The sequence below is a fragment of the Ascaphus truei genome, chromosome 18, assembly GCF_040206685.1.
Source record: "Ascaphus truei isolate aAscTru1 chromosome 18, aAscTru1.hap1, whole genome shotgun sequence".
In the NCBI taxonomy this organism is placed as follows: Eukaryota; Metazoa; Chordata; class Amphibia; order Anura; family Ascaphidae; genus Ascaphus; species Ascaphus truei.
In genome coordinates, this window is record NC_134500.1 from 27,371,595 (window position 1) to 27,386,594 (window position 15,000).

The 15,000-nt window shown below is 50.9% G+C and overlaps 1 protein-coding gene across 3 annotated transcripts in view; it reads right to left on the minus strand.

The window, feature by feature from the left end:
* The window catches only part of LMAN1L (lectin, mannose binding 1 like), a 41,996-nt gene that overhangs the window by 24,436 nt on the left and 2,560 nt on the right, over positions 1 to 15,000 (minus strand). For 2 of the 3 annotated variants that reach the window (XM_075575944.1, XM_075575946.1), the window contains exons 2-5: positions 4,753 to 4,953; positions 2,531 to 2,685; positions 1,258 to 1,365; positions 213 to 274 (exon numbers count right to left, since the gene is read on the minus strand). In XM_075575944.1, coding sequence (XP_075432059.1) covers positions 213 to 274; positions 1,258 to 1,365; positions 2,531 to 2,685; positions 4,753 to 4,909 — 482 coding nt within the window. In that variant the 5' untranslated portion in view covers positions 4,910 to 4,953. The remainder of the gene's footprint in view (positions 1 to 212; positions 275 to 1,257; positions 1,366 to 2,530; positions 2,686 to 4,752; positions 4,954 to 15,000) is intronic. The other variant, XM_075575945.1, reaches the window with a different exon arrangement.

The window sequence follows — 15,000 nt, forward strand, 5'->3', positions numbered from 1 at the left end:
CCCCCCTCCCCCAGGAGTGAGCCCCCCCCCCCGCATTTCAGGGGGTGAGTGTTCCTCCCTCCCCCTGCACCTCAGGGAGTGGGTGACCTATAGATTGTACATAGTATCAGACAGTATTCAGTTCCTGCGTGATTATAACGTGCAGGTACCAACTATACGCACGCCGCCCTCCACGCTATACGCACGTCGCTCCCCCCCCGCGCTATACGTACGTTGCGTGGTCATAATGAAGTTTTCCGTTGTTCCCCACCACAATGATCGCCGGATTATTTCCCTGGAGACGGGAAGGAGACATTATAATAACCCATACAATAAAACAGCTTACCCGTTAAACACGCCACACAAAAGGGAAATACAGATTGAGGAGAGCTATCAATGCCCTGAAGAGCTGACACTCTAATTGGGATATCTTAAAGCTAATGTGGGAAATTTCATGTTAAATTGCGCATCTTTGTACTGAACAGAAGTTTCTCCACCTGCGCCAACAGGAGTTTATTTGTTTTGGGCACACAGAAATGGCGGCGCTGGGCGCACAGAAATGGCGGCGATGGGCGCACAGAAATGGCGGTGCTGGGCGCACAGAAGGTAATGGGATGTACTAAAAAAGGATGTTTCTGAGCGGCCAAAAAAGGAGAAACTGCGTCGGAATCCCCCGCCGAGTTTCCCTAAAATTTCGTTAGCGCAGAATTAAGTCGCTTTGTATAAATCTGAAAATGTATCCGACGCAGCGTGGACGTGTCATTATATAGGTGACAATGTGTTACTGTCGCAGTATGGCGATATATATAACTATATATATATATATACACACATATATATGCCGACGTGTCATTATATAGGTAACACAATGTGTTACTGTCACAGTATGGCGACTATAAATAATATGGACACTAATAACTGATATTTCCCAACACTCGTTATAAATAAAATACACAGAATAGTGTTTGAATATAAATTGTATAAATCCGGTATTCAGCGCGACGCGCCAAATCATTTCATACAGCAACCGCGCACATTTTCTGACACTTTACTTTTTAGCAGTGAAATTGACGCACAGAATCAGCGTCGGATAAACGTGATGGACGCTCGTCTTTTATTCAACTTACTAAGTAATTATAGGGCCTAGGCCCGAGAAGGGAGGTGTCTGTGTCAAAGAGCTTACAATCTAATGAGCGCAGCAAAGGGTGCGTGTATGAGATCTCAGGGAGAGTACGGGGGATTAAAATGGCGGGCGTTGGAGACGCGTTCCCGTCTCACCTGAAGGTCGTTGTCGTAGGTGTCGAAGACCACCCCGACTCCGTCCCAGAGGTCCGCGCTGCCGTATACGGAGCCCGACTCCCCCCGCTCCCTCGTAAACCACACGGCCTGAGAGACACAAGCACCAGGTTACAGGATCCCAGGCCACGGGGTACCACGGGGTACCACGGCCGTCACATATACTGCCACTGTAATAACAACTGTATAGCAGAATCACACGAGTAAAGTACACATCCGAGATTAAAAGCCGCCATATTTAAAGAGCCCATGATGGTCGGCTCCTCCTAGGACCAAGGTGACCTGTGGACAGGGGCGTTTTTAATAGGAGATATATATATATATATATATATATTGCAAGTTTAAGTGTTTTCAAGCAATTTGTTGTACATTTTCATAGTCGGCGAAAGCTATAGGGGGGGGGTCATTACAATCTTTATTCAATGTCTTCGGGTGATCAGACTGTTTGTCCGCCTTCCGGCACCTTGTCCGCGCTGCCTTCTGTTTGCAAAGTAATTGTGAGGCCGTCGTTAGTCAGACGGAGCGGAGACGCTGGAATCCAGTGTTCCCGGAGAAAAGGGAAACACGTTCATTTATCACGCAGTACAAATAAGTTAGTTCCTGTAGCCGGGGGGGGGGGGGGGGGGGTTCTAAGGAAGCTAGTTACGCGGAGAGAAGGTGTTTCCACCATTTTTTTGGACGTTCTAGGTTGGACTGTCCCTTTAAAAAAGGAGCAATCCGTGACAGCTGATATACAATCACTATTTACAAGTTTAACAATCGAGTCGTGTTCTTAAACAAATGTAACTGTGATAAAAATACATTATTTGGTTGTTTTTCTTTTTTTGGGGAGGAGTGTGTGATATTCAAGTGTTTCCTTTCCCCTTATCCTGCCCCCCCCCCCCCTCATCAGAGAGGCGATACAGATAAGGGGAGGGAGAGAGGGGGTTTTGCCTGTGCAAACTCTTATTGAACACACAGAGACGTCAGACACAAGGGAGCAGCGCGAGGAAATCAGCCCCCTCCCAAGTCTCAGCTCCCCGTGTTCCTATAATAACTTTAATAAGGATTTAATCATACTTATAGGGGCAGATTTGGGGGAAAAGGCATCAGTCACCCAGATGTACACTTTGTGCTAGGAGGGACTGACCCCTTAACCCTGTCACTGCCATTAGTACACTTTGACGCTGGGAGGGACTGACCCCTTAACCCTGTCACTGCCATTAGTACACTTTGACGCTGGGAGGGACTGACCCCTTAAAGTCCCATGTCTCACCAGTCCTTCCGCCCCCATGCGCCCATGTCCTGTGATCCTAATGGACACCTCCACCTCCCAATGTGGGAAGGACGCGCTGTGTCTGGTCCAGACAGATCCTCCACGGTTCCTCAGTGATGGGACCAGCCGGACCTCATCTGGCCCAGGAATAGCATCTGCAGGTGCACAAAGATCATTATTACCTGGGATGTGATATTAACCCACCTGGGCATTACTCAAATACCCTGTGCAATGCTGTGCAATGCTGTGCAATGCTGTGCAATGCTGTGCAATGCTGTGCAATGCTCAAAGGCCTAAGCAACTAAAGACCTCTTATAGTGCACACAAATGGCACTTCCTGAAATGGAACTCTGTGATAGGTTCTGGGTAACCATGACGACAGTCTGAGCCAATTAACTATCTCAGCTGTGAGGCAGCCTTCAGAATGTTCCATTCATTCACTAGTGATGGGGGAGTTCAGTTTATGGTTTTGTCTGAAATAGTTTGTGTTTCTTTGAACTGATGAGTTAGGAATCTCTCCCTTGAATGTGTATATAAGTGTGTATGTATATCTGCTAGTAATCTGCTCTGTGTGTATCATTGTGTATGTATGGCAGTCAGTCTGCTCTGTGTGTGTGTATCTGAGTCAGCCTGCTATGTGTGTGTATACTGTATATCAGTGTGAGTATCTGAGTCAGTATGCTCTGTGTGTATCAGTGTATGTGTGTGTGTCAGTCTGCCTATGTGTATCAGGGTGTATGTGTGTCAGTCTGCTGTGTGTATCAATTATGTATCGGAGTCAGTATACTCTGTGTGTATCTGTGTCATTCTGCTGTGTCTGTGTGTGTCATTCTGCTGTGTGTATCAGTGTGTGTGTGTAGCTATGTATGTGTATGTGTATCTGAGTCAATCTGCTGTGTGTGTATCAGTTATGTATCGGAGTCAGTATACTCTGTGTGTGTATCTTTGTCATTCTGCTGTGTATCAGTGTGTGTGTAGCTATGTATGTGTATCTGAGTCAGTCTGCTCTGTGTGTATCAGTGTGTGTGTGTCAGTCTGCTCTGTGTGTGTATCCGTCTGTGTACATGAGTCAGCGTGTGTGTGTCAGCCTGCCTGTGTGTATCTGTGTATATCTGTCATTCTGCTGTGTGTGTGTGTGTGTGTGTGTGTGTGTGTCAGTCTACTGAGCACATTACAGGCACCTCTGGTAATGAACGCGTTAACCCCCGGAGTACTGATTGTGTTACCGAAAGACAAACTTTGCTATCACCCCAAGGTCACCTTGGAGATTTTGAGCACCTGTTTTGAGATCAGCTCATGGGAAATACAGGAGCTTGTAGGGGAACTGCAACTGCCCCCAGGGTGTCCGAATCCTATTCAACCAGGACTATCCCCCAAACATGTGCTCTGCCTTTGGGGACCTCAACTGCTTTCTGCATCCAGCCAAGTTCTGGGTCCCCCAAAACCTGTGTAATAAAATAACCCAAGGGGTTCTGAACTCCAGTCCCCCCTACCAATAGGTCAGCTTTTAAAGATAGCCTTGCTTCAGCACAGGTGACTCAATCAGTCCCTGCGTCAGCACGGGTGGCTCAATCAAAGACTGAGTCACTGATTGAGCCACCTGTGCTGAAGCAGGGATATCCTGAAAACCTGACCTGTTGGGGCGGTCTTGAGTCCCCCCCCCCCTGGCTTAAGGGGATATATTAATAGGATTATCGAGGCGGGGAAAGTGCCATTCTAGATGTTCCTACTCCTGACCCCTTCATCTCGTCTGTCACCCGTATCTTCCAATATCTTTGTCCCTATTGTCACACTGACCCCCAGGTTCGGGAAACACTGGCAAAGTCTTTTTCAAACTTTGAATACCTGTAAAATACCCCACAATGTTATATATAAAATATATATATATATACACACACACATTACAATATAAGATTCTGTAATAACCTTAAACTATTTAATACAGGGGGGAAGAATGAGACCGCTGTGTTCCCCGATTTAAGGAGCCCCCAGATTAAAACATTTGGGGTTTGCAATATTACCCTCATCCCTTATTTAGAAAGTGCCGACATGCTCCGTGGCGGGGTACAATAATCCCGTTGGGGCGCGCGGGAAGGATGCAGTTAGGATATTGGAGGGGATGTCAGCCCCTTCTTTAATGCGCTGCAGAGTAACCCCTTTTAACATTACCGGGTGTAATGCAGCTCACCTCTCCCTCCCAGGCACGGCAGGGGTTACGTTACCTCCAAAGTGGTCCCAGAAGGGCACCTGTCCGTCGGGCAGGGTGAGGTGAGGGCTCTTGAGACTGAACTTGTACTCAAACCTGCGGTGAGCCGGCTGTTCCTGAGCCGTGAGGAGGGAGAGGAGGGAGAGGAGCAGTGTCCAGCCCGGAAGAGGCATCGGAGGGTCACAGCCAGAGGGGTCACAGCCAGAGGGGACACAGGCTGAGGGGACAGGGAGGAGGTGAGAGGGACAAGTGCAGGAACCTGCTGATTGGATGCAGAGCGGCTCTGATCCTAACACACTAATACAACAGCTGGGGAGAATCTCACCTACGTATATACTGAAAACAAATACACACACACGTTTGTGTGTGTTTGTATATATAAGTGTGTGTATGGTTGTTTGTGTGTGTATATAAATATATATATATATATATATATATATATACACACACACATATATATATATATATATATATATATATATAGGCATACATACATACAGCTGTCTGTGGGTGGGTTTACTGGCTATGCATCTTAACCCTGGCTGTGCTCAAAAGCTGTGAAATGCAGCAAGCCTAAGCCAATAGGGGACCATGTTATGTGGTTTTGAAGCAAAAGGTGGCACTGTGTGCTCATTTGCATGTAGTTTCCCAGAATCCCTTGCTGCAGTGGAAGCACTGTAAGCTTGGGGATAATGGTGAAAGGCAGGGCTGCAAACCTGTCTAAGACGTGCAAATGAGCATACAGTAATATTTCCATTTGATATATATATATAAAGCAGAAAATAGCCGTGTTAGTCCAGTTGCGATAGTGCAGAATAAATGAGTTCTTCAGTATTAGGTGATACCTTTTTTATTGGACTAACAATTTATGTCATAGGACAAGCTTTCGAGAGTTCTCCTCTCTTCTTCAGGTCAAGCAATACTGATATACAAAGGATTCAATGACTAAAACAGTGTAGAGAGAAGAAGAAAAAAAACCAACAGATATTTAAGGTAGATAAGGTAGGGTGTTAAGTGTTTGAAGCCAAGGGAGAGTGTCAAAGAAAGGTGGGGAGGGGAAGGGATGCTGGGGGGGGAGAGAAAGTGTGGATGAGAATTGAGGCAAGCAGGATAATTACAAACAATTTTTTGAGAAAACCCATGTCCGCATTAAGTCCTTTGGTTTTGGTGTCAAAGAGTCTTATCATTCTGAGTTCAAATGTTTTCCGTTCTTGGGTGCTTTTAAACATTCCATTGAGGATTTTGATTTTTAAATCATTTATGGAATGATCTGGTTGTGAGAAGTGATGCCCCACAGGTGAGCAGTATCTTCCTTCTTCGTGATGGATTGTCTGTGCATATTCATTATTCCTTGTAGTTTTTGGCTGGTTTCCCCAATGTAGCATCCTTGGTCACATTTGTTGCACTGAATCATATACACTATATTCCTGGATGTGCAGCTGTATGATCCTTTAACATTGAATGTTCTATGGTTGTGACTGGCTGTGGGATCTTGGCAAATGTGTTTGCAGAGTTTGCAGCGTTTGTTGCTGCACGGTTTTGTGCCATTATCCATGTCTTTAAAATCGTTGTGAAGTTTTCTGCTGACTAATTTCTGTTTGAGGTTTGGTGGTTGCCAGAACGCAAGAATGGGAGGTTTGGGAAAGATTTCTTTTAATGTTGCATCCTCTGCCAGCATGGGTTGCAGACCTTTGATTATTTTTCGTATACCCTCTAGGGCAGGGGGGCGCAAACTTTTTTCCCTGCGCCCCCCTGCCGGCTGTCCCCTCACTCCCGCGCCCCCCCCCAACCCCAACTTACCCTCGCCCCGGCGTAATGACGTCACGTTGCCATAGCAACGTGACGTCACATGACCTCGCAGCGTCATTTTGACGCCGCGTTGCCATGGCGACGCCGGGAGGAAGCCGCCGGAGCCACGGGTAAGTATGGTTTACAGAGGCCCTGCAGCTCCCCCGGCACTTAATTTAAGTGCCTTCGGGAAGCGCGCGGGGCCTCTGTAAACCCCGCGCCCCCCGTCGGCAGTCTCGCGCCCCCCCTGGGGGTCGCGCCCCACAGATTGCGCACCGCTGCTCTAGGGTAGGGTTGTATGTGGTCACTAGTGGTATGCGTGTGGTAGGTTCCTTCTGTGTGTATTGTAGGAGGTGTTCTCGTGGGGCTTTTAGTGCAGATGTAATAGTTTTGGCAAAGGTCTTTGGTTTGTATCCCTTCTGTCTGAACGATTCGGTCAGGGTTGTCAGATGCCTGTTTCTGTCTTCAATGTCAGAGCATATACGGTGGTATCTTATAGCCTGGCTGTGTATGATACCTTGTTTGGTATGAGTGGGATGGAAGCTGGAGTTGTGGAGGTAACTGCATCTGTCTGTTGGTTTCTTTTATACAGATGTGTGTAGTTTGCCATCTTTCAGTGTTACTACAGATACATTAATGACCTGTTTATAATATGGACAGAGGGTGAAGGAAACCTAAAACAATTCCACGAGACCCTGAACTCATTCCATCCATCAATTAAACTCAAAATGGATTATTCGGGAAACCTAATAAACTTTCTAGATAAAACAGTAACACTGAAAGATGGCAAACTAAACACATCTGTATACAAGAAACTAACATACAGATGCAGTTACCTCCACAACTCCAGCTTCCATCCCACTCATACCAAACAAGGTATCATACACAGCCAGGCTATAGAAAATACCACCGCATATGCTCTGACACTGAAGACAGAAACAGGCATCTCACAACCCTGACCGAATCGTTCAGACAGAAGGGATACAAACCAAAGACCATTGCCAAAACTATTACATCAGCACTAAAAGCCCCACGAGAACACCTGCTACAATACACACAGAAGGAACCTACCACACGCATACCATTAGTGACCACATACAACCCTACCCTAGAAGGTATACGAAAAATAATCAAAGATCTGCAACCCATGCTGGCAGAGGATGCGACATTAAAAGAAATCTTTCCCAAACCTCCCATTCTTGCATTCCGGCAACCACCAAACCTCAAACAGAAATTAGTCAGCAGAAAACTTCACAACGATTTTAAAGACATGGATAATGGCACAAAACCGTGCAACAACAAACGCTGCAAACTCTGCAAACATATTTGCCAAGATCCCACAGCCAGTCACAACCATAGAACATTCAATGTTAAAGGATCATACAGCTGCACATTCAGAAATATAGTGTATATGATTCAGTGCAACAAATGTGACCAAGGATGCTACATTGGGGAAACCAGCCAAAAACTACAAGGAATAATGAATATGCACAGACACTCCATACTCCATCATGAAGAAGGAAGATACTGCTCACCTGTGGGGCATCACTTCTCACAACCAGATCATTCCATAAATGATTTAAAAATCAAAATCCTCAATGGAATGTTTAAAAGCACCCAAGAACGGAAAACATTTGAACTCAGAATGATAAGACTCTTTGACACCAAAACCAAAGGACTTAATGCAGACATGGGTTTTCTCACACCCTTTCAAAATTGTTTGTAATTATTCTGCTTCTCTCAATTCTCATCCACACTTTCTCTCCCCCCCAGCATCCCTTCCCCTCCCCACCTTTCTTTGACACTCTCCCCTGGCTTCAAACACTTAACACCCTACCTTATCTACAGTAAATATCTGTTGTTGTTTTTTTTCCTCTCTCTACGCTGTTTTAGCCATTCAATCCTTTGTATATCAGTATTGCTAGACCTGAAGAAGAGAGGAGAACTCTCGAAAGCTTGTTCTATGACATAAATTGTTAGTCCAATAAAAAAGGTATCACCTAATACTGAAGAACTCATTTATTCTGCACTATATATATATATATATATATATATATATATATATATATACATATATATACACACACACACACACACAAAGATGCAGCGGCCGTTATTCGAACATTTCACAGTGCCGTTTTCGTGTGCTCTGCTGTATTCCACGCAGCATTCACGCCACCGGGCACACCTGTGTTTACCGCGGTTGATTTGTTTGAATTTCATGGATTCTGATTTCTTTGGGTGCAATGCTTCACGTTTCCGTGGTAGAAATGAATGAATTGCAATGTGTGCTGTGCTACGGTGTCAATTTGTAGGTGTGTAAAAGCCAGAACACTAAAATGCCATTTTCTGCACTCGATAAAAACAAGTCAACACGCGTTTAAAGGCGTACGGTTGGAAGAAATCCCACGCAATGACATAAGTATTCCGAGGTATACAACGCGTGAAATGTTCAAATAACAGGTGGCACTGCAGGGAGGGATCAGCTCTCCAGCTCCCCCCGGCTCTCACAGGTGGCACTGCAGGGAGGGATCAGCTCTCCAGCTCCCCCCGGCTCTCACAGGTGGCACTGCAGGGAGGGATCAGCTCTCCAGCTCCCCCCGGCTCTCACAGGTGGCACTGCAGGGAGAGATCAGCTCTCCAGCTCCCCCCGGCTCTCACAGGTGGCACTGCAGGGAGAGATCAGCTCTCCAGCTCCCCCCGGCTCTCACAGGTGGCACTGCAGGGAGAGATCAGCTCTCCAGCTCCCCCCGGCTCTCACAGGTGGCACTGCAGGGAGGGATCAGCTCTCCAGCTCCCCCCAGTGCTCACAGGTGGCACTGCAGGGAGAGATCAGCTCTCCAGCTCCCCCCGGCTCTCACAGGTGACACTGCAGGGAGGGATCAGCTCTCCAGCTCCCCCCGGCTCTCACAGGTGGCACTGCAGGGAGAGATCAGCTCTCCAGCTCCCCCCGGCTCTCACAGGTGGCACTGCAGGGAGGGATCAGCTCTCCAGCTCCCCCCGGCTCTCACAGGTGGCACTGCAGGGAGGGATCAGCTCTCCAGCTCCCCCCGGCTCTCACAGGTGGCACTGCAGGAAGAGATCAGCTCTCCAGCTCCCCCCAGTGCTCACAGGTGGCACTGCAGGGAGAGATCAGCTCTCCAGTTCCCCCCAGTGCTCACAGGTGGCACTGCAGGGAGAGATCAGCTCTCCAGCTCCCCCCGGCTCTCACAGGTGGCACTGCAGGGAGGGATCAGCTCTCCAGCTCCCCCCGGCTCTCACAGGTGGCACTGCAGGGAGGGATCAGCTCTCCAGCTCCCCCCGGCTCTCACAGGTGGCACTGCAGGGAGAGATCAGCTCTCCAGCTCCCCCCGGCTCTCACAGGTGGCACTGCAGGGAGAGATCAGCTCTCCAGCTCCCCCCGGCTCTCACAGGTGGCACTGCAGGGAGAGATCAGCTCTCCAGCTCCCCCCGGCTCTCACAGGTGGCACTGCAGGGAGAGATCAGCTCTCCAGCTCCCCCCAGTGCTCACAGGTGGCACTGCAGGGAGAGATCAGCTCTCCAGTTCCCCCCAGTGCTCACAGGTGGCACTGCAGGGAGAGATCAGCTCTCCAGCTCCCCCCGGCTCTCACAGGTGGCACTGCAGGGAGGGATCAGCTCTCCAGCTCCCCCCGGCTCTCACAGGTGGCACTGCAGGGAGGGATCAGCTCTCCAGCTCCCCCCGGCTCTCACAGGTGGCACTGCAGGGAGAGATCAGCTCTCCAGCTCCCCCCGGCTCTCACAGGTGGCACTGCAGGGAGAGATCAGCTCTCCAGCTCCCCCCGGCTCTCACAGGTGGCACTGCAGGGAGAGATCAGCTCTCCAGCTCCCCCCAGTGCTCACAGGTGGCACTGCAGGGAGAGATCAGCTCTCCAGTTCCCCCCAGTGCTCACAGGTGGCACTGCAGGGAGAGATCAGCTCTCCAGCTCCCCCCGGCTCTCACAGGTGGCACTGCAGGGAGGGATCAGCTCTCCAGCTCCCCCCGGCTCTCACAGGTGGCACTGCAGGGAGGGATCAGCTCTCCAGCTCCCCCCGGCTCTCACAGGTGGCACTGCAGGGAGAGATCAGCTCTCCAGCTCCCCCCGGCTCTCACAGGTGGCACTGCAGGGAGAGATCAGCTCTCCAGCTCCCCCCGGCTCTCACAGGTGGCACTGCAGGGAGAGATCAGCTCTCCATCTCCTCCCGGCTCTCACAGGTGGCACTGCAGGGAGGGATCAGCTCTCCAGCTCCCCCCGGCTCTCACAGGTGGCACTGCAGGGAGAGATAAGCTCTCCAGCTCCCCCCGGCTCTCACAGGTGGCACTGCAGGGAGAGATCAGCTCTCCAGCTCCCCCCGGCTCTCACAGGTGGCACTGCAGGGAGAGATCAGCTCTCCAGCTCCCCCCAGCTCTCACAGGTGACACTGCAGGGAGAGATCAGCTCTCCAGCTCCCCCCGGCTCTCACAGGTGGCACTGCAGGGAGGGATCAGCTCTCCAGCTCCCCCCGGCTCTCACAGGTGGCACTGCAGGGAGGGATCAGCTCTCCAGCTCCCCCCGGCTCTCACAGGTGGCACTGCAGGGAGGGATCAGCTCTCCAGCTCCCCCTGGCTCTCACAGGTGGCACTGCAGGGAGAGATCAGCTCTCCAGCTCCCCCCGGCTCTCACAGGTGGCACTGCAGGGAGAGATCAGCTCTCCAGCTCCCCCCGGCTCTCACAGGTGGCACTGCAGGGAGAGATCAGCTCTCCATCTCCTCCCGGCTCTCACAGGTGGCACTGCAGGGAGGGATCAGCTCTCCAGCTCCCCCCGGCTCTCACAGGTGGCACTGCAGGGAGAGATCAGCTCTCCAGCTCCCCCCGGCTCTCACAGGTGGCACTGCAGGGAGAGATCAGCTCTCCAGCTCCCCCCGGCTCTCACAGGTGGCACTGCAGGGAGAGATCAGCTCTCCAGCTCCCCCCAGTGCTCACAGGTGGCACTGCAGGGAGAGCTCAGCTCTCCAGCTCCGCCCGGCTCTCACAGGTGGCACTGCAGGGAGAGATCAGCTCTCCAGTTCCCCCCAGTGCTCACAGGTGGCACTGCAGGGAGAGATCAGCTCTCCAGCTCCCCCCAGTGCTCACAGGTGGCACTGCAGGGAGAGCTCAGCTCTCCATCTCCTCCCGGCTCTCACAGGTGGCACTGCAGGGAGAGATCAGCTCTCCAGTTCCCCCCAGTGCTCACAGGTCGCACTGCAGGGAGAGATCAGCTCTCCATCTCCTCCCGGCTCTCACAGGTGGCACTGCAGGGAGAGATCAGCTCTCCAGCTCCCCCCGGCTCTCACAGGTGGCACTGCAGGGAGGGATCAGCTCTCCAGCTCCCCCCGGCTCTCACAGGTGGCACTGCAGGGAGGGATCAGCTCTCCAGCTCCCCCCGGCTCTCACAGGTGGCACTGCAGGGAGAGATCAGCTCTCCAGCTCCCCCCGGCTCTCACAGGTGGCACTGCAGGGAGAGATCAGCTCTCCAGCTCCCCCCGGCTCTCACAGGTGGCACTGCAGGGAGAGATCAGCTCTCCATCTCCTCCCGGCTCTCACAGGTGGCACTGCAGGGAGGGATCAGCTCTCCAGCTCCCCCCGGCTCTCACAGGTGGCACTGCAGGGAGAGATCAGCTCTCCAGCTCCCCCCGGCTCTCACAGGTGGCACTGCAGGGAGAGATCAGCTCTCCAGCTCCCCCCGGCTCTCACAGGTGGCACTGCAGGGAGAGATCAGCTCTCCAGCTCCTCCCGGCTCTCACAGGTGGCACTGCAGGGAGAGATCAGCTCTCCAGCTCCCCCCAGTGCTCACAGGTGGCACTGCAGGGAGAGCTCAGCTCTCCAGCTCCGCCCGGCTCTCACAGGTGGCACTGCAGGGAGAGATCAGCTCTCCAGTTCCCCCCAGTGCTCACAGGTGGCACTGCAGGGAGAGATCAGCTCTCCAGCTCCCCCCAGCGCTCACAGGTGGCACTGCAGGGAGAGCTCAGCTCTCCATCTCCTCCCGGCTCTCACAGGTGGCACTGCAGGGAGAGATCAGCTCTCCAGTTCCCCCCAGTGCTCACAGGTCGCACTGCAGGCAGAGATCAGCTCTCCAGCTCCCCCCGGCTCTCACAGGTGGCACTGCAGGGAGAGATCAGCTCTCCATCTCCTCCCGGCTCTCACAGGTGGCACTGCAGGGAGAGATCAGCTCTCCATCTCCTCCCGGCTCTCACAGGTGGCACTGCAGGGAGAGATCAGCTCTCCAGCTCCGCCCGGCTCTCACAGGTGGCACTGCAGGGAGAGATCAGCTCTCCAGCTCCTCCCGGCTCTTCAGGTGGCACTGCAGGGAGAGATCAGCTCTCCAGCTCCCCCCGGCTCTCACAGGTGGCACTGCAGGGAGAGATCAGCTCTCCAGCTCCCCCCGGCTCTCACAGGTGGCACTGCAGGGAGAGATCAGCTCTCCAGCTCCCCCCAGTGCTCACAGGTGGCACTGCAGGGAGAGATCAGCTCTCCAGCTCCCCCCAGTGCTCACAGGTGGCACTGCGGGGAGAGCTCAGCTCTCCAGCTCCGCCCGGCTCTCACAGGTGGCACTGCAGGGAGAGATCAGCTCTCCAGCTCCCCCCAGTGCTCCCAGGTGGCACTGCAGGGAGAGATCAGCTCTCCAGTTCCTCCCAGTGCTCACAGGTCACACTGCAGGGAGAGATCAGCTCTCCATCTCCTCCCGGCTCTCACAGGTGGCACTGCAGGGAGAGATCAGCTCTCCAGTTCCCCCCAGTACTCACAAGCAAAACTGCAGGGAGATAAACTCTCCGGCTCCCTCTGGCACTCACAGGTGGGCACTGCAAGGAGAGATCAGCTCTCCGGTGCTCACAGGCGGCACTGCAGTGAGAGATCAGCTCTACGGCTTCCCCCGGCGCTCACAGGCGGCACTGCAGCGAGAGATCAGCTCTCCGGCTCCCCCCGGCTCTCACAGGGGGCATTGCAGCTAGGAGCCAGGGTCATACCCAGTCACACACACACACACTTCTAGTGTCCCACACACACAAACCTAGTGACTCACGCACACTCCTAGTGACACCCCCTTAGTTACCCACACACCTAGTATCACACGCCCACCCGAGTCAAACCCACACCCTGTCACCCACACAGACGCATACACACCAAGTCACACATACAGATACAAACTCAATCACAGAGAGCGAGCGAGCGAGCGAGAGAGAGTGAGAGAGTGGCAGCACACACTTGTGTAGCACTGTAAAAGATAAATAGTTAAAGTCTGTGAGGATCCCTAGAGATCCAATATACCGGCACAGCACAAGAGATAATCACATAAAAGTGGTGTATTGGGTCCAAAATGAACATATATGCCCAATGTACAGTACTGTGCCGGTATATTGGATCTCTAGGGATCCTCAGACACATATATATATATATATACACGTTTTAAGTTATGGTGGGTGAAAAAGGCAACAAGAAACCTCCACCGTATTGCATATAGCAAATAAAAAGATCACTTGTGAGCAGATTCACATGTCTTAGGTAGGTCTGCAACCCTGCCTTTCACCATTATCACCTAGCATTCAGTGCTTCCGCTGCAGCAAGGGATTCTGGGAAATGACATGCAAATGAGCACACAATGTGTCACCTTTTTTGTCTGAAAAAACATTTACATGGAGCCCATATACGCTAATGCTCGCTGTTAATACAGCTTTAAAAGCACAGCATGGGAATCAGATGCAAAGCCAGAGAAACCACTCACAGACATGTTTCAGCCTTAATGGGTATCCTCAGTGTGAGGTTGGTTGTACTGGTGGCTTTCTATTTTGCATATATATATATATATATATATATATATATATATATATATATATATATATATATAAAAATATATATATATGATAAAAAATCACTGGCACTCCAATAGAAATTCAATAATGAATAGGTGCATGTCCCATATAAATAATAAAAGTATACATTACCGCATAGCAGCAAAAAGGGAGACAGCACTCAGGTGAATGAAAATAAATGTATTAAATACAGCACATAACTCCGGTTTAATACATTTATTTTCATTCACCTGAGTGCTGTCTCCCTTTTTGCTGCTATGCGGTAATGTATACTTTTATATATATATATATATATATATATATATGTAACGGGTATTCCCCCAACCAATCGCATATAGAGTGCATGTGAGGGGGAACCTATATGTTACCAGGTGTGGTGCGTATACCTGCAGGTTCACAGGAGGCCTGAGCCTCCGCTGATGGGAACCTGGGGTGCATCTTCTGGAACGATCTTACTTACAGCGCCTCCACCTGTGTAGGATTCTAGGAGTGTAGAATGTACCCCACACAGGACCCGAATATAGTAACCACATACACAGGAGTACAAATATGACAGTTTACTATATGCAGAATAACCATACATCACATATCATCAACAACAATAACTGTGTCACTCTGTAACACTACTCCCTATGGGTTGATAACCTCACA